Raw genomic sequence first — 20,023 nt, 5'->3', positions numbered from 1 at the left:
GGAATTAGTAAATATCAACTTTCCGAAGCTATAGTAATAAGCATCTTTCTATGATATGTTCATTATACATACATGTACCAAATGTCTTTTCTTCGTAAAAAACAAACATCTAAAAACCACGGAATTCGTTACAACTTACAAGGTCAAAGCCCAACTCTCTCCCGACCTAGTCTTACTGGGGGTAGAACGGCAATGTCAATAAAGGCTCTAAAAAAGTGCACCATATAAACGACTTCCCTTGAGCCCTATCAGGGCTATCACCATGGCCGCTCACTTAAGACTCTAGGGGCTGTATGCACCAAATTTGTAGCTTTGACGACCAAATGTGGCAATAAAAGGCTCATTTTGGTCATAATCCATTAGCAGCATTCTTTTAGTTGGATGAAAGATTGAAAATATTTTGCTGAAAAATTAGGAAGTAAAAGTCAGTTGGCATAACCCTAAATGTCGGTTAGACATTTTGAGGAGGATCTATGTAACTCTACATGAAATGGGCGAGAAGAGTATCCACTTAAGAAGTTTAAAGAAAGTTCTACCTAACAGAAATTCTTGTATGAGACGGTCTTAGTGTCTTACACCTAAGTGAGAACAACTCATTTACAGTTGAATGTATTCTATCTAAAACCACCGACTATGGTCTACTTGTACTGGAAAGCAAGCTACCTAAGCAAAAAAAACAATAGTATTACTTGTACATGCCTGTCTAAACTGACATACCTTCATTCAGGAAGAAGTGAAAGCTCGATTTCTTGTAACGATTTCCCCTTGGTTTCCATTATGTTGCGTTTCACAAAGACGAAGCCCATCAAGCAGCAGGTCGCAAAGAATGTATACACAAGCTTTGCTCCAAATTGCTCAAGTAACCGCAAAAATAATAGACCGACGAAAAAATTTACCCCCTGGAAACAACAAACATTCATTAACAGCTGTAGAACACGATATTAGCAACAAATTTCAAACAACTTAAAGAGTCCAACGGATATCTTGGTGACTAAAAAATCTCAAATGAAGTGCTCCGACATGAGCGCTATCAAGAGGAAACTGCATACAGAACTGAAGCAAGCAGTTCCAATATGCAACTATTGTATCTTCGCAATATTATAGACATAACCAGAGTACTAAATCTAAAGCGAAAAGTAAACAGAATTACCCAGTGTACAGCCATGCATAAAGCCATCCCTTTTGCTCTTATTCGATTGGGAAACATTTCTGACAAGAGAACACTAGGTACAGGACCAGCTCCCAGTGCAAAGAAAAGAACCACCCTGGAAAAGCAATGCAACATCATGAATATAGCATGAATCAGACATCGAAATGCACTACGCCAACTGGTCATCCAAATGGTATGCATAGATCTGAACACTATTTTTTCTGCTGTTCAAACGATAAATTCAATATGCGGCAATGAAGAAAGGTTTTAGCCGTTTCTCTCCCCAAAGCATGCACGTAGTCTAAAATGCGACACTTTTTGCTTGATCAAGACGGAAATCATGCAAATTCCAAACTAAGTCTTTTTTTTGTGACTTCACTTACTGTATATATTATGGTTTAATGAAGAGAATAAGGGTAAACTGATGTTCAACAAGAACTAAGGAACTTGCCCAATAACGGCCTATCCACATGACAAAAAATGAATACAATCCTAAATACTGCATACTTACAGTAATACGCCTCCAACAGAAAGGTAAACTGATGTTCCAGGAGAAACAAAAGAGCTTGCAGCAATAATTTCAAGACCCAATGCTGAAGCCTGAAGGCGAGAACAAAAACTCAGAAACAGGGAAAAGAGCAAGAAGCAGGAAGCAAAATCACCACTTCACCATAGCAATTATGAAAAAGGAAAAAGAAAAAAAATGCATTCTACCAAAATAGCACAAGTCTGAAGACTGAAGTAGTTTAATTAGTGATAAATCCTCGTGAAATGGGAGCACAAGCAAACTACAAGCATACTAAATCTAGGATGACAAACCTCCTAACTTCAAAAGAAAAAGCACATAAGAAATAATACACGCGTGTTTATATTCATGAACGAGATTCCATTGTATAATTTCAAAAGGAGGGAAAAGAACATTATTAAGCAAAAATAATACATGCGTGTTTATATTACCATGCCCAAAAAACTTCCCAAAAGAAGCACCTTCCTTCCTAGTTTATCCATAAGTAGAGTTGCAACGCATGATCCTGAAAAATAATTGAACAGTAAGATAGTACCATTCTAGAAGTTAAAGATGAATGATCTTACGTCACAAGTTAAATGATGCATGTGTATTAGAATTGTCATTCAGAATTTCAGACAACTCTTGGTTGATTATTCTTTTTGAGATGCATTCGGGAATAAAGCCTTTGGTGATCATGAAACCTCAACTACAAGAGAGTGTAAAAATACCAACCAGATAAGTTAACAACTGCTATACACATATTTGCAACATCTGATGGAACTCCAGCACTCTTGAAAACAGTGGACGAGAAATAGAACACCGCATTTATGCCTGATAGCTGCTGTAAAGCAAAGAGGGTAGACCCAATGAAAACCACTGCAAAATGAAGCAAGATATAAAACTACAACTATAGGCAGGGTACAGACACTAACATTCTAGAAGTGATGGAATTTACCCTTAAAATGCCGGCCATAAAATAGCTCTGTATATTTCGCTGCCTCAGCTTCATCACCTCTCTCTGACTTTGACAACTCAGATATTGCACTCTTCACATGCAACCCGCCCAATATTCTCTCAAACTCAGCTTCAGCTTCAACACTCCTTCCTTTCTAATGCCACAAAAAGGAGATCAAAATAGAGTATGCTTACAGAGAACCCTACAGGGCGTCAACTTTTAAAGTGAATTAAAACAATTTCAAGTATGCAGGAACAGAGGATACCAAAAACAAAAAATGTCAAGTTACATAACTTCATAGCATAATATTCCCCACTCGGAGAATGCTAAGAGGCCTAAACACTGTATAAGATGTAAGTTCAATCAAAATTGGAGAAATAACAATGTTATCAAAGCAAGTCTGGTTGAATGGATCTCAAAGGACCGGAAAACATTGTTATTTCTCCAATGTTATCAAAACAATGTTACATAACTTTATAGCATATTCTCCAAGCTTGTAGCCATAATTAGGCGGTTCAGTGAGACATTTTACTTTATTCCATGCTATCCCCAAATCAAAGAATGGTGAATCATATTTACAACATCGCCATTCCTACAAAACTCACAATGGGCTCGAGTTTACACAGCCTTGAGTCCTTAAACCTTCCCTAAACACCTTTACTCAAAACACTGATTGACTACTTGTGAGTTGGGATTGACTCATAAAGAAAATGGCGTTGAAAATTGCATTGACTCAGTGCCATAACACAAGAAGCAGAGATAATTTAGGAAGTCATTTTGCTTTACTCTATGAAATTCAAAAGCCTAAGAATACAGTTTTTTGGCTCTACTTGAAAATTGCATGCTACATCACTTTCCGTTGATACCCTCTTAAATTGGAGTAAAATCACATATGACTTCTAATGCAGGAAAGCTACTCGAATTTTCCTTAATGAATTTACTATCAATTACACACTTAGGATGAAGTGGTTGCCTACCTTCTCTATAATTTCACCCTGGATTTCAAAGAATAAGATTTGGATAAATTGTTCACTTACCCTAGAATATACGGGAAAAAAACTTATCCACACCTGGTTTTCGGACACATCGCTCATTGCAAACACAAGCAAAAATAAAATAAAAAACGACGGCAGAAGATTCACATTGCCAAGCACTCATCACATCTTCTCGCAAAGCAAGAAGTAAAATTACATAAAAAGTGAAAAGAAAGCTAAGTCAGGAAGAATAACCTTAAAGAGCCAGTGAGGACTTTCTACACAAAGTTGCATTGCAAGTGCAAGTACTGCTGCCGGAATTACGGGTATCCAGAAACAAACACGCCACCTGAAAACTTAAGTAGATTAAGGCTATAGTATTGTTGTATCAACTACTTCACCTCTGAAAATAAAACAAAACCAATTACATTATTTTGAAGCTTTCTTACCAACCCTTAGTTTCCTTGGAAGGAATGCCAATTAGAAAAGACCCCATTAGCCCAAGGCAAGTTGCAATCTGGGTAAAACTTCCAAACGTGCCCCTCACATAAGCTGGTGAAATCTGCATTACATTGATAAATATTCATGTCAATGCAAATTTCCAGATTTGCTTTTTCTAATCAAGAAATACAATATTTTATGTACCTCAGCCACATAAAGAGCTGCGACAGCCGGGCCAAGTCCCATGCCAGTTCCAACAAGAAACCTCCCAAGAAGCATACCCATCAAGCTATTTGTTGTTGCGCTGAAAGTTGTTCATGTTAACAGAATCTTTAAGGATAGCAATTACATTTAACACAATAAAAGATTGCATACTTGTACTAACTCGTGATTGAGTGACTTTTATTAGTCATTTTAGCTACTTGCCCAGAAATTTGGAAATACAAAATGTGTGACTATGATATTAATTGTGTCAAATAAAAACACATGAAATACTCCTCATAATCATTCTCTTCATCATCATCTTGCTCGTTATTGTTTATTTTATAATTAACTTCCAAGAATTTGAATAAATGGGAAAAAAACAATGTAATCAAGTTTTTGGAGGGTGTAGTAATAAACTACAATAAATGTAAAAAGACTTATTATAAAAGGGAGGGTCGGATGCTCCCCACCCCCACCCACCCCCCGCTTCAGGGTCATTAAAAGAGAGTAAGGTAGGAGAAAACAAAAGAAGTGAGGTATTTTTGTCACAACAGTGTAAAGATGCACCCTCACGGCCTCACATTCATTCAACTAACATGGGAGTAGTCAATAATTGAACCAAAATGTAGCACTAACACGAATTGTGGAATTCTTTAAAGATGGCTATTCATCCAAATATCAAATATGTCTCCTCCTAAAGGCTAGAAGACCTAAAGGTTCTCGCTATTTCCCCAATAGGCTAACAGAAGCAAGAGACAAAAGCTTAGAGGCTAGAGTGCCGAATAATTTCCATTACTTTTGTCTTCTCTCAAAGTTTACAAACTTGGTAATATGCATCAACATCATAAAAGAGAAGAGAAATTCCTTCCGCTCACCTTACTAAAGCCCCAATAATCATAGGCAGTGCACTCAGCTGGAAAGATCTCTTCCGACCAAAATAATCAGCAATTGAACCACTGAATAAAGATCCAACAAATGCACCACCTAAACAAGTGCTTACGACAAGACCTATATGACAAGAAAATAAACAAGCAGTAAAATGTAGTCAAATTTTTAAAAAGGTCCTCATGAAGTAGACATTGAGTCATCAACAAGGTGCTATGTATCAAGGTCCAAGACAAGAGCAGCTTAATGCCCTAAGTCCCCTAACTCTACAACAACATTAACACACACCTACCTACTGTGAGGTAAGGGGTAAAATGTACGCAGCTTTACACGGGTGTTTAAAGCACAGTTTCCTCATAACCCATAGTGAAAACTGTACTGAGAATTGCTTTAATCGTTGTTGTTTCACCATACAAGTGCAGAAAATTAGTGAGTCATTTTGCTTTATTACATCATATTCTGACACCAAAGAGTAACAAGACTTTGACTCCGTTAGAAACGAATATATTGGTCCTCTTGCTATAACAAAAAAAAAGGTAGAGTACGCACATAACAATACAAAAACCAAATGTAAATTATACCTTCAGCCATAGTATTCCCACTAAAGCCAAGATCTAAGGATATACTTTCGAGTGTGTCATTCACTACTCTGCATAAAACATCAAATACATGTATCAGTTAACCGATTAAAGAACCGTTGTATAATTAATTATCATCATTATTTCACAAGTAAACTTGTCTCTTCAAATAAATAAAATCTGTCAATACACACAGTTGTACTCTCTTTAAATTCTTGCCATTTTTGGACGATTCTTTGATCCTTGCCGTTTCCTTTTTTGGTATACTAGACTTATTTGAAATTACCATTTGACCACATTTTTCAAAACTAGGTATATACTTATACCCTTCCCATTCTAGCTAATGTATTAGCAATTTGCTTGATAACCCACCAGGATTATATTTTCTTAGTTTCCTTTGCAAACACTAATCATACAAAATCAAAGAATCACAAGGAATAATATTCAATTATCTTTGTGGGTTTCGGCATACACAATAGAGGTTTGTGAACAAAGCTTTCTGTACTTTTTGGTGGTTTATGCACAAACCTCTCTATTGTTGCAAAAAGATGAACCGGTTTGTCCATGCTAATACTTCTAAGGGCATTAGCAATAGAGGTTCATCAAGAGGTTTGTAGGATGACATGTCCAACATTTTAGAGGTTTGTCAACAAACCTTCTATTGTTGGCGATGAGTGTTGAGGTTCATGGATGAGAGGGGTTACAAATTAGTAACCAGGTTTGTGGAGAGAGAATGTGAGAGGAGAAAAAGTATAGTGGGCCATGATATGAACCTTGAAGAGGTTTATTTGTTGTTGGTAAGAGGTTTGTAGATAAATGAGTTTGTAAATTAGCTAATGTGGCATGAGAACAAACCTCTTAGAGGTTGATCTATTGCTAATACCCTAATATATGCAAATGGTTTGTGGAGAGAGATAAGAGAGAAAGTGGGTCCCTTGCATAAATCTTTAATAAACTTGCTTATTGTTGACAAGAGGTTTGTTGTAGAAAGGTTTGTATTTTTGATGATTTGGCACTTGACAACCCTCAAAATAGGTTCATCTATTGCTAATGCCCAACTAATGTCAAATAGGAAATTTTCTCCGAAAACATTAAAATTGTGGTTTTACTTAACATTTAGACCATCTGCTTCTATTGATATCTCATATATTCATACTACTACCATCACAAGAGCTAGGAGGATAATTTATTCCCCCTAGATATAGAAAAAATATCTATTAGATTTTGTACAACACCGCATTTAGTTTGTATCCCAAGAGACCATAATCAAGAATGTGAAGCTTATGATCACTAGCGAGTAATAACTGCAGTAAGGCCATCGCCATTCAGAGCACGCAGACTGGCCGTCTGGCAAAATTTTCAAAACTCAGATCTTGGCTAGGGCAGTTGACACATCAGTTATATCTTGGGAAAGTTGTCAGCTACCTTAATGGGACTTGTCAGACAGTAAAAATAATTTGATCCGATCATATTCTACATATCCAGAAAGCTTCTTAGTTTCTGATAAATGCATTGCATATCGTCTAAATATAATTCTTCATGTTCTTGTAAAATGGGTTAAAGTTTTACTTCCAAAGCCTAGAAGAATACAAGAGTTTAGTAGTTTAGTTCCCTGAATCTTCGCCTAGTCACATAGTAGATTGCGAAAATCCACATAAACTCAGACGAGTTACACCCACAAAGAGGAAAGAGCCCACTTTACAAGTCCATTTCCACTTTGCAAGCTCAAAGGAAGTTTCATTCTGACACCAATTTGCAATATAGTTTCTTCTTTTATAAAGTGATAACCCTCCCTATATATAATCAATGTGAGACAATCACATGTACTAACATTTATATAGGTCAGGATCATTCACAATTCACAACTATATCCTCACATATGAGGTTCCTTGATAAGTAAACTGGAGTTTCATTCCTTACGAATTGAGAATAAAGGCCTGGACTGCACAAAAAATAAGAGGAACAATCCTCATTTTATGAAAAAGAATTGGCATGACTTCAATTCAAAAACCTCATATTAAACCCACGTAAAACGAGTCTAGGTCACACCAACAAGGCAACAAGTAGAGCACTTGGCAAGCCTAAAGTAGTATCTATCCTATAACCGGTTTAACGATTGGGAGCAACTTTTTGATTTATTTAGTGATCAACATTCTGCTCTCTAATCAATGTTAGATACTTCCATGTGACGTAGCAATAAAGGACCCTTACAAGTGAAATTTAAATCGTGTAAAAGATTCAAAGGTTGTTGCTTCTTTCTGAACTTATTCGAATATAGTCTTATAATTGAAAACCAGTATACTTATATGAACTCAGCACATACCCAAGGTGATACCCATACAAAAACGACGAAATCGTAGCAACGATAACATGAGGTAGCGACTTCGACCATGCTGGATTTCCACCTTCTTTCCCAAACCCCGGAAGGCGACCTAAACAATAACCAAAACAAACACACTTTGCTGAGCTCAGTGTCACTTCACTCCCAAATAAATAGCAAGAATTAGATTTCTACAATTTGTCACAAATACATTTATTAAAACCGAATTCTTTTATATACATGTCATATCCCTATTTCATTCCAAATGTTCCTAACTACTCAGTAATTATGAAAAACAACAAACAATCAACTTAAAAGAGAGCAACTACTGGTAAATTCGCGAATTTTCTCCTCCAAACACGCAAAATATACAATTTTTTAACTATAATTTTTCACAGTAAATAAACAAAAACAACAACAAATGGAGCAACACAAACATGTAAAATGAATCAACTCTGCTATTTTCAGTTCACCGACACCTGACAAGATGCACTCTCATTATTTATACAAATACTCGTTTGAGACCGCGTTAAGCTTAAAACGACATCTTTCCATACTACGTCAATCACTTAGTGATAGTTAAAACTTAAAATGCACTCTCATAATTTATACAAATTCTTGTTTGAGACCGTATTAAGTTTAAAACGACATATTTCCATACGAACGTTATAATGACTAGGCATTATTTATACAAATTCTCATTTGAGACCGTATCAAGCTTAAAACGGCATCTTTCCGTACCAACGACAGTTATAGTGACTACTCAGTATATCCTAAACTTAAAATCGTCTTAAACCGGACTAACGCCATTATTTCAAATCGCAATCGAAAAAATCAAAAATAAGAGAAACAAAGCAGAAGAAATAGAATAAAACCAGGAAGAAGATGATGTGAATGATCTTTAGCAGGAACACGCTTATACGTCGATAAAGCTGCATCTCCTTGCGCTTGACGTCCTCTCATAATTAATTAATTAATTAAATTAATTACACTTCTCCGATGCTTAATCACCTGATTCAATCACTATTATCACAATTAATTACAGAAATTAACTAATTGATTAAGCAATGTGAGTAGTGATTTTCTGAAATTAGTGTAAATTACCTGGAAAATTGAAAATGCGATCTTGAATTAGGGTAAAAAACTGGAAATCGTAGGTTTAAAGTGAAAGTGAGGGTGATGATGATTGGGGAAAGAAGGCCTAAATTGTTGGAATAGTACTAATGAATGTGTGGACAATGGAGTTGAACTGTAGAGTATGAATGTAAACAAGTGTTGTACGTGGGAATGGGACGCTAGTCTAGCGTCATGGTCACGGTACTTTAATGCCTTTTCTTCTAAATCAAATCACGTGTTAATGATTTTTGATTCACAAAATCTCATTATAGACGGCACATATCCGTCTATAAGTAAAAATAGGTCAAATACAATACCACATTCTTAATGAGACAAGCAACAAGTGGGGTGGTGAGGGCCAAAAATGTCCCCACTTTCAAGCTATTTGACCCGTCTTTAGCTATAGACGGATATATATATCCGTCTATAGACACACTAGCTGTTTTTGATTAAGTACTCGTAAATTCAGTCGTATTTTTATCAACAAGTTTCATTTTAGACGGGTGGATGATTGATTTACAAAAAATATTCGTAGCATTTGATATAATCACCTTCCTTCAGTTTAATTTAAGTAAGTTCGGATCAAAGCGTTATTATCCAGTGATATTAAAGAATCCTTTCCCATTTCATAGGACAACAAGCTGACTGTGAAATAAGAAATCACCGCTCCTTCCTCCTCCTAAGAAGACCGTTCTGAGTACTCCAAATTCATTTTTTTTGGTGGATAGTAATCCAAGTTCGTAGCATTGTAGTGAGAGATCAAGAAAAGTTCCACGATTACTAGCATGTTGACCAAACATAGAACGGTCATCGTCACAAACACACAAAGGCAATAAAGGATAATTGTTCACAGAATCACAAGGTAACTATGAGTCGCTATAAATAATGGCAATATAGACTCTCCTGCAAACAGAGAGCGATGCAATAAGACACCACACAAAAACAAGAGTTGCAGCTAGTGTAATTTATAGTCATTGAGTGAGAGATTTTATGAGACGGATTTGAAACCTATCAGCACAAAAACAACTCTTGTACTTCCTCCCAATCCGAATACCCCATATATTCACAAACCCTCCCAGAAAAAATATGGGACCAGGGTGTTTGGATTTGAAACGAGGAAGTACCTTTCTTTGATACAGAAAGAAAAACAAAAAAAAATGCTCGTAATAGAAAGCTCGCTTCATAGTTGCTGCCTTTCAAGCAAATTATTGCAGGACATTCTGACAACTTAACAAGTAGCATCACAAATCACTCCTGCTTTACCGCAGGGTTCCAACTTCCAACACTAATGATGCGTTTGTGGAAGCGATTGCTCCCGCATCAACTAACTACCAACTGCTACCACATACAATAAGATAAACAGTCTCTTACATTAGTGACTGCTACATTACACACAACACAAAATACCTTCCAATAAGGCAATAACCACCTCCGGCAAGTCATCAATCTCGAAAAGGAACAAAATTCCATTCCAACGACAACACCAGGCGCATGACGGATAAATGCAATGGAAACAGGAAATTGAAAGTTCAAATTAGGTTAAACAAGCTTGGGCACCTCAATGATCAAAGGAGTCAATCTTGCAGTGGAAGTGACAATTTGATGCCTTAGAAGTCAAAACCCAACTTCAAATACGAACGGGGCCACTAATAGAGTCGGTGCCAGAATTAGCCTCTTTGTGCTTTAAGCTGAGATTAGCAAACTGTGAATCAAGGTCTCTGCTGTTGTTTCGTCTGTGACTGGATGAAGGCCGCTGGCGTGGCTGCGATTGATGCTGAAGCTCCGGCTGTTGTTGTCGTTGTTGCAGTTGATACAAAGCCCGAAGACGACCTTTCTCCCTCTCCAAAACTTCATGCTCCACTGAATTACCACAAACTCTTTTAGTTTTAGCACCACAAAGTAACTTATAGACATCCACTCATATCACCAGCAATCAATGAAGCAACAAGCAACATTCCACATGACGGCAATATTTACATCTATATCTATATTTAAAACTATAAAAGAAGAACCACTATACATAGTTTTGTACACTTGGCATCTTCTCACGAGATATTTTCCCGCCCAAGTGCAATAGTTTGCGTATAACCCTAAAAATTTACCTTGACTAGTACTGCTCTCCTCTCATCTCCCAAGATTTACCTATGAATCTTTCACCGTCCTTTTTCGAAGAAATTTCATATTCATCAATCTCCTCACCTATACATCTTTGTCCCTTAGTTTTTCTCCAGTGTTATAATTGTACTTTGAGTCTTTGATATTCCATTTTGTGCTCAATTAGATGAACATGTCATTCCAGTCAATTTTTTATATGCTTCTAATTTTCAAATTACTTTCCTCTTTTCAAAATATACTCTGCAGGAAAATATAACACGATTTTCTATTTTTCAACCAGGTTAGCCTTTAACTATCCCTCATATGAATTATATTTATTTGTTTACTTATCAAATGATTGAGATAGAGGGATACAACAATGAATTTCAAACTACACAAACCATAAAATAAGATGGCCTCATACTTGTCTCATACGTAATATAAAACCGTCTCACACAATAACTATTGTCAAACAATATTCTTTCAATTGTGTGCTTTGAGGCAAATATGCACATCCATATTTACTTCACAAATCAAAATTACCAAATACCAACCCTACAACTCTACATGTACAATATAGGGAAATGATAACTCTAAATAGAGTATGTACTCTGCGTAGATTTAGGTGAATGCATACTTTAAATTACTTAACTTTGTATAGTATTTTTTGAGCAGTGTAGATTTATAAGTGTGGTGTTATGACGACTAATGACTGAAATATATTCTTTAGTATAGAGTAAATTTGCCATGTTTTTTTTTTTTTTTGGCTCTTCCCCATTTAAAGACATGCTCATGTTTCTACAATGTTGCTTTCAAATTTATCCAAGGAGAACGTTACATTACTTATCTTTATGAACTCTTTCTCATAATATTCTCAAATCAAACATGTTATTGAAAGACATTTAAGTTCTTCGAATTGTAGATAATCATCTGTGCATTTGAAAAATGTCACAGTATCACAAAGAACACACACAGCTGTATATTACTATAAACATCTAGCGCTCTTTGTCAACGGTAGATAGTAGATTCAACGTGCAAGTGTGCATTTGAACAAAGTGTCACAAAACTAACAATTGTAAATTGAGATTGAATAAACTTTCTGAACAACATAAATACCGATCATACATTTAAAACGACATAAAACAAATATGTTTACTCTTAACCTTTTGCCCATCAGACATGATAGATTTTATGAATTGACCATAAGATTATCATGATAATTGTCTAATATGAAAATGTCTTTTTTATTACCAGTCTAATTAACGAAGAAAGAATAAATATGACAATTAAAATTGACAGGGAGTAATATTCATTATGTGATTGTTTGACGTAGAATCATAATTTATGCCATTTGTTTTTATCATTTTTTTCAACTTTCAATATTGAAAAAAAAAAAAAAATCAAAATTATACGATAGGTAGAATTGGCTTACATTTTAAATAACCAATATGTTATTATACGGAGGTGTAGGTATTGTGGCTTGTGAATACATGGATATAAACTATATAAGACACGAGTATACACATGATATGTGATACTGCTTACAAAGATACAAGTATCATGTTAAGATGAACGGTGATGTATAATAACTTGAACAGAGGAAAAAAAATAGTGTATTCGATCATTCAAGTACTCCCTCCGAATGTTTATTTTTCTTCTCACTCCTCAAATTATATGAGGAGAAATTTGAGAAGAAGGAAGATAATAGAAATACAAAGGTAGTATATCAAGGGTTGTGATAAATTCACGGGGACATACTACTAAGCCACTGGATTTGTTGGGCTTCTGACTATTTTACCCCTTAGTTTTCAAGGACTGACAAAACTTCCTTTCTGTCCATTCAACCGGAATAAAAAAAATATCTCTCTTTCTCCCTCCCACCATTTTACTCCATCAAACAACACAATTCTTTCCTTCAATCAAGCTAAGCACACAATCGACCGCGTTTCGATATCTCAGTCGGAAATTGTCAGTTTCTTTTCCCAACAACACAACTTAACATGCAAGAAAGTGAGAAATCAATGCCTTGAATGATTGCCTTGATATGAATTAGACCAAGCCTTGCTTGATGTTTGAGTTTCGACTGTTGGAACGGAAGTCCCAACCACTCCCATAAACACTTTTTTGTACTCTTCAAATAAATTTTCTTTATAAGCAGTTTCATTACTTTTCATCTTCAACGGAGAGGAGAAAAACGAGGGCTCAAGCGTGATCGAAGTGTTATCGAGTGTCAGTAGCTCCCTTTATTGCCTTCTCTGAAAGCCAGAAAAATCAAGGTATGTTTTGAAATTAACTCGGATTTAGGTTCATTTTTTTATGGTATTTTGTTATTTAATGAGCTACTCCGTATTATTTTTTTGTTTGTTTTAAATCCGAGTTAGTGAGCAAATTTTTAGTTAGTTTCATACAAATTTAGGGTTGTTATTCATATTGATACTAAAAATAAAAATGTCTTAAGGATTGTGATAATTTTTAAAGTGATTTTGGTTTTTAAGTGTGTTGTTTGGTTTTGATTTATTTGTGAGTAGATGTCAGAATTGAACGGTATGGGAGTAGCTCATTAAATAACAAAATACCATAAAAAAATGAACCTAAATCCGAGTTAATTTCAAAACATACCTTGATTTTTCTGGCTTTCAGATAAGGCAATAAAGGGAGCTACAGACACTCGATAACACTTCGATCACGCTTGAGCCCTCGTTTTTCTCATCTCCGTTGAAGATGAAAAGTAATGAAACTTCTTATAAAGAAAATTTATTTGAAGAGTACAAAAAAGTGTTTATGGGAGTGGTTGGAACATCAAGCAAGGCTTGGTCTAATTCATACATAACTTAACATGCCTTGAATGATTGCCTTGATATGAATCAAACACTCTATGAATTAGATCAAGCCTTGCTTGATGTTCGAGTTTCGACTCGTTTCTTGCCTCGTAAATTTGGCAATCTCAAGAGCAACTAATGAGAATACTTGCATTGATGGGTTATCTGATTTGGATCGATTCGAACCCGGATTTAATCCTGAAAAGGGTTTCAGAATCTTCCTTGAGATTAGATTAAAACCCATCATTCATATGATCAGTAATTCCTTCGTATTTAGTTTTACAAAAGCTCTTTCTTGATTTGTTTCGGCCGAAACTTGTGTTGGAACGGAAGTCCCAACCACTCCCATAAACACTTTTTTGTACTCTTCAAATAAATTTTCTTTATAAGCAGTTTCATTACTTTTCATCTTCAACGGAGAGGAGAAAAACGAGGGCTCAAGCGTGATCGAAGTGTTATCGAGTGTCAGTAGCTCCCTTTATTGCCTTCTCTGAAAGCCAGAAAAATCAAGGTATGTTTTGAAATTAACTCGGATTTAGGTTCATTTTTTTATGGTATTTTGTTATTTAATGAGCTACTCCCATACCGTTCAATCCTGACATCTACTCACAAATAAATCAAAACCAAACAACACACTTTAAAACCAAAATCACTTTAAAAATTATCACAATCCTTAAGACATTTTTATTTTTAGTATCAATATGAATAACAACCCTAAATTTATTTGAAGAGTACAAAAAAGTGTTTATGGGAGTGGTTGGAACATCAAGCAAGGCTTGGTCTAATTCATACACAACTTAACATGCCTTGAATGATTGCCTTGATATGAATCAAACACTCTATGAATTAGACCAAGCCTTGCTTGATGTTCGAGTTTCAACTCGTTTCTTGCCTCGTAAATTTGGCAATCTCAAGAGCAACTAATGAGAATACTTGCATTGATGGGTTATCTGATTTGGATCGATTCGAACCCGGATTTAATCCTGAAAAGGGTTTCAGAATCTTCCTTGAGATTAGATTAAAACCCATCATTCATATGATCAGTAATTCCTTCGTATTTAGTTTTACAAAAGCTCTTTCTTGATTTGTTTCGGCCGAAACTTGTGTTGGGTATTTTATTTTGATAAACATGAGTGATCTAGTCTTGATTTTTTAATATATTTTCTAATCCAGATGAATGGAAGAAAGGAAGTGTTTTGTCGGTTGTTGAAAATTAAGGGGTAAATTAGTCAAAGGCCAACAAATCCAGTGGATCAGTAATATGTGCCCGTGAATTCAACACAACCCTATATCAAATATCATAGTGATTACACTGAATCATGCGCTCAGACTTCTAATTGTTCTTTGTACTCCGTATTTGACACAATTCATTTAGGTTGATTTTTGTGTAATATAATATCCATTGTTTATTCAAATTGTAAATTCAAACTAATATAATGACGTAAATATAAAATTTTAAAGCTTGATTATATATGTTATTTATATATGCCCGTGCAACATTGCACGGGTCCTAAGCTAGTAATCAATATACAAGGAGTACATCTACCATTCTAAGGACATGAATGCAGCTAATAACCTAAGATGAGTGTGAAAAAAAAAAGATTGTAACCTAAGAGGGCAATTGCAATCATCAATAAAAGAAACATTACTAGCCAACATGTATCAGCTGATGATTGCTTCCCAAACATTGTCGCTGTGAAGACACTGTTAAATTAAGTTACCACATAATCTGAATGTCTGAATATCACTGCATAAATACACTTACAATATTTAATGAGCTTCTCCTGGTTCAAGCTCTCCAAACGATGTTTCAGAGCTTTGTTTTCCATGCCCAGAATTAGGTTCTGCTGATTGAGGAACTCAAGCTCAGCGGAAACTTCAGAACCTTCTACCTGTAAGTCACATCACACAATCCAATTACCAACCTTGAAGAGTTTCCTGTACATCATAATTACTAAACAAAAGGCATCAGAAAGTAATTATAGTTAAAAGAAGCATACCTGAAGCGCCTGCACATTCCTTTCCAGCTCAGCTATGTACTGGAGTTTTCGAACCCGTGAGCGTTGAGCAAATTGCCTACATCACGTCACAATAGGCACAAAATTCAAAACAATCAAATTTACAGGATTATGAGCATTTTTTGTAATTATATGATTATTTGTTATTTATCTTCTTATAGTTATAGCCAAAGAAGATATTCAAAACATCAAACTAGTGAGTTCAATAACTCATAGTCTATGCTCTTTGTACAGCAAAAAAGCACCTACTGAAATGTGTGCAATGTTGCAAAACCCACGCCTTGTGATAAAAATATAAAAACTACAGTCATGCAATAATAAAGAACATAAGACCCGAAATCTGAAGAATTGAAAGCAATGATATGGACATTTACGTTTAACATCACCCCTCCAGTGACTACTTCACATTCCGTCTTAAGGAATACAGAAGGAGATAATAAATAAATCAAAGTATAGATGAACTGCATAAGAATGAATATCTTTCTTACTCCGTACTATATAAGTTAGAGAAACGTGGAGAAAGGAATCAGAATGAGACTTACTGCTTAGCACGTTTTGTTTCATTTTCCGATGTAGGTCTGGCACGAGATCCGTCTTTCTTTTCTGAGGACATCATAGGATCATGTGAACCAGATTCACCCTGCATGTCGGATCCTGTAGATGGACCAGAATCGAGATCACCAGCAGCATGTGATCCTTGGCTTTGAGAAACACTTTTATCTCCGGATAGATACAAGGCACTCTGATGATTTATAGGCGCCAGTCTCGCATCCCACGGCCTGTTCTTAGATTTACCATAGAAGTTTGAGTCAGCATAAAGAGACCCTTGCACTGTTTCTTTGCCATGTTCAAAGTTACGGGCTCCCCATAAAGGTGAAGTCGCAGGTCTAAACTTGCTTCCATCATGTGACGCCGGCACATATTCAATGTTCGACATACTGGCAGCATCCAAATAAGCGAAAGAATCACTTGATGAACGACGATGACCTTTCCGTACCGGAGTATCAGGCTCATTCAGAAGTTCATCCAGCCAAGAAGGTTGTTCCTCGATAAAACTCTCTGATGAAGTTCGTTGATGATATGCATTTCCTTCTCTACTCTTTGAGAATGATTTCTGTCCTGAATTGGTGCTGGGGACATACTCAGTGTATGTGGGATTGATACTAGGAAAGGGACTTTTAGGGGGTAGTAGGAAGTTTTTCCCGTTTGGCATCAGACTCCGCAAGTTTGTAGATCCTTTGGCATTTGCCATATCCTAGATGAAACGATTACCTGGGGATGCAAATTGCAAGACCATTAAATAACAGAAATCTTCATGATTTTCCAAAAGAATAAACAATGCAATGATTAAAGGCTTCAGATTTGTGATAATTAAATTTAAACGCTGCCAGCTCTGTCCCCTTAGAAAAGTTGCAGTAACGGAACTGCAGAAGCAGATTTTCGCCAAAACAAAGTCAAAAATCAAGCTAGGGCCACTGAACAATGAGAACAGACACTTGCGCCAAATCAAAGTCTGACAAAACTTGGAAAACCAAAGTTTGATTATGCTAATATATCTAATACGAAGTAGGTTTTAACTGAAAGTTAACCACCACATATTATCTATTTTCTATACGAGACATTGAAAGTTTGAAACCATTTGCAGTGACTAACGTCATATTCTCAACAAAAATCCACAGCATAGAGAAGCAGTCTGTAATAGCGGATAAGGCAACACAGAAGCTTAGAGCTCAGAGTACAGTGTGATATGCAACATCAACTCCAGCCTATTATATGCCGACACGTCAAAAATACATTATATAAAGAGTCTTCTATCGATTCTCAGCTTATATTACCTCTACTGTCACATGACCAATAGCACAATGAACTCCAAAGGAGTATCTTTTCCAGTGATCATTGATAGGAACAAAGATTAATCAAACCATCTCCAGCGTTTCATTATGCAGTAACTTCTAACATTCACGCTTCCAATTCTACCACATAAATTTACTCGACAGCTCTACTTACACCACATACTATCCCATAGTTTACTACAACCATTAACACCAGATCAAATAGCTCCTAATATTTTCCGACATTAACCATAAAAAAGCACCTTGACCTTCAGGGCGTACCTCAACCTTAGTCCTCCAAGATTACATTACCCCAACGAACAAATTCCTCAGAACACCCAAAATACAACCTGGCACTCCTTCGACATCACAAATACCGTTCACATCACCCATTATCCTTCACTAACCAATAACACGAAACCCTAAGATACGGGCATTGTCTAAAACAATGATCAAATCAACAATCACAAACCCTACCTCCTTGTATAAAGCTTCCTTATTTCTAACCAAAGCGAATCGCTAACTAATCACGCACTCCATTAACCTCTAATCTTAGTTGTAAACAAGCTACTACAAAACCCTAACTAAAGATGAAATTACTACTCTCATAACACTAACTAATCCAAGTAACTTCTTGAATTCGAACAAAAACACAGCTCAATTAATCATATCAACCGTAAACATTCGTTAGGGCACAAATTATATCACAATAAACCTACATTATTCCAGTACAAAAATCTCAAAACAAAACAAAACAAACACATACCTTAAATAATTCGATTCAATTGGAAAATAGTTTCAATTAGGGTTTCGTCAACGAAACAATAATCCCCCAAAATTAATTACCGAGGTAAAGTAACTGTAGACTAGAGTAGAGAAAGATCTGCGTTGTTTCGATCGATGAAGAGATGACAGTGAAAATTACAGCAAGTAATTGGCGGAAAAGTAAAGTGAGAAGGGTAAAAGTACGGTGAAAAGTCGCCGGAAAAGTGAAGCGGTCGCCGGAGAAAAAGAAGAGAGAAGAGTGAAGAAGGGGAAAGGGGACAAGGGGAAAAGGAGAAAAGCGCAAGTGGGTTAATGATATTTGTGGTGTTTATTTTAATGGGTTAGCACATGGTTGTTTTTTCTGGTAGGCATGGAGGCCATTGGAGGAGTAATCTCCTTGCCAGCTAAGGCCAACTCATCCTCCAATAGTATATGTGTATGTACTACCACGAGTTGGTACTCTCGTAATCGGATCACTCGGGTCGGTTTGATTGAGTTTGGTTTTGTCGGGGCGTTATCTAGTTGATTTTCGTTTTCACTCTATTATTGATAGACCTGGTCGGGCCGGCTTGACTCGGCAGGTCAAATTGACCCATTTTTCTGGCTTGTGTGCTGCACAGGCATAGCCCGTCCTCAACCCAGGCCGGGTTTGAGCCAAAGTTTCCCAATTTAGCTCGTCCGAGCCCATTAAAAAAGCATAAATAGGACGGGTCAAGCCAGACATAAGGGAGCCCAGCCCCCCTCAACTCGACACAACCCGCCACATCTAACCCATTTTTTCAAGCATGTGTATTAGCATGGGCTTAGCCCGCCCGCTTCCAACTCGGGCCATGCTTGAACCAAAGTTTCCCAATCTTGGCCACCTTGGCTCATTAAAAAAAGTATATCTCGACCAGGCTTAGGCCAAGCATAAGGGAGCTTAGCATTGATGGAGTCGGGATTTACAGTTGCAAAAAATTTCAACATGGCCGAACAAGTCACGACATAACATAAACTTGAAAAAATTCAGAAATTTTAACTAAAACTTTAAATTTTCTCATGGCCAACGGGACGAGCATCCCAACCCGCCAGTCGCCACTGGAGCCCAAGGGGCTACACTTTTGCACCCTTTCCCATGGCCAGCTCTAATTGTTGACAACTCTAGAACAATATCAACTATCAAGATTCTTCTCGGTCAGTGGTTAAGTATCATGGTCAATTCTCATTGGTTTAATTAGGTAATTATAGGTTATGATATAATGTTTTTGTTATTCTAAGATAATCTTCATTATTTAACCAAAAAAAATCTTCATTATACGTTATTTGTGCCGGCCTCTTTCAACCATATTAGTTAGGTACATGGCGTAGGCTTGGACAATTCATAA

General features: G+C 36.3%; 2 protein-coding genes across 3 annotated transcripts; both read right to left on the bottom strand.

Annotated features, from left to right (window-relative positions):
* Positions 1 to 7: 7 nt before the first annotated feature.
* LOC141610924 (putative plastidic glucose transporter 3) lies at positions 8 to 9,306 on the bottom strand. Of its 2 annotated transcripts, none has more exons than XM_074429234.1 (15): positions 9,120 to 9,306; positions 8,891 to 9,026; positions 8,019 to 8,127; positions 5,699 to 5,766; positions 5,108 to 5,240; positions 4,233 to 4,332; positions 4,037 to 4,149; positions 3,843 to 3,936; positions 2,614 to 2,767; positions 2,391 to 2,534; positions 2,108 to 2,181; positions 1,662 to 1,750; positions 1,151 to 1,265; positions 718 to 899; positions 8 to 403 (listed from the first exon to the last, which is right to left on the bottom strand). In XM_074429234.1, exons 2-14 carry the CDS (start codon positions 8,976 to 8,978, stop codon positions 720 to 722), a joined length of 1,461 nt encoding a protein of 486 aa, XP_074285335.1. In that variant the 5' UTR covers positions 8,979 to 9,026; positions 9,120 to 9,306; the 3' UTR covers positions 8 to 403; positions 718 to 719. The 2 variants fall into 2 exon arrangements, with proteins under 2 accessions (XP_074285335.1, XP_074285336.1); XM_074429235.1 differs by having other exon boundaries at positions 8,891 to 9,038; positions 9,120 to 9,271.
* A 989-nt stretch (positions 9,307 to 10,295) lies between these two features.
* Positions 10,296 to 19,134, bottom strand: LOC141610913 (uncharacterized protein At4g06598-like). The gene is made up of 5 exons (XM_074429225.1): positions 18,661 to 19,134; positions 16,605 to 17,334; positions 16,045 to 16,120; positions 15,810 to 15,936; positions 10,296 to 10,991 (listed from the first exon to the last, which is right to left on the bottom strand). The coding sequence occupies exons 2-5, from the start codon at positions 17,312 to 17,314 to the stop codon at positions 10,759 to 10,761; spliced, it is 1,146 nt and encodes a 381-aa protein (XP_074285326.1). The 5' UTR covers positions 17,315 to 17,334; positions 18,661 to 19,134; the 3' UTR covers positions 10,296 to 10,758.
* Between the last annotated feature and the right edge of the window lie 889 nt (positions 19,135 to 20,023).

The sequence above is a fragment of the Silene latifolia genome, chromosome 11, assembly GCF_048544455.1.
Source record: "Silene latifolia isolate original U9 population chromosome 11, ASM4854445v1, whole genome shotgun sequence".
Lineage (NCBI taxonomy): Eukaryota > Viridiplantae > Streptophyta > Magnoliopsida > Caryophyllales > Caryophyllaceae > Silene > Silene latifolia.
The sequence above is the reverse complement of the archived record's forward strand: the minus strand, read 5'-3'. Positions and strand labels throughout refer to the sequence as shown.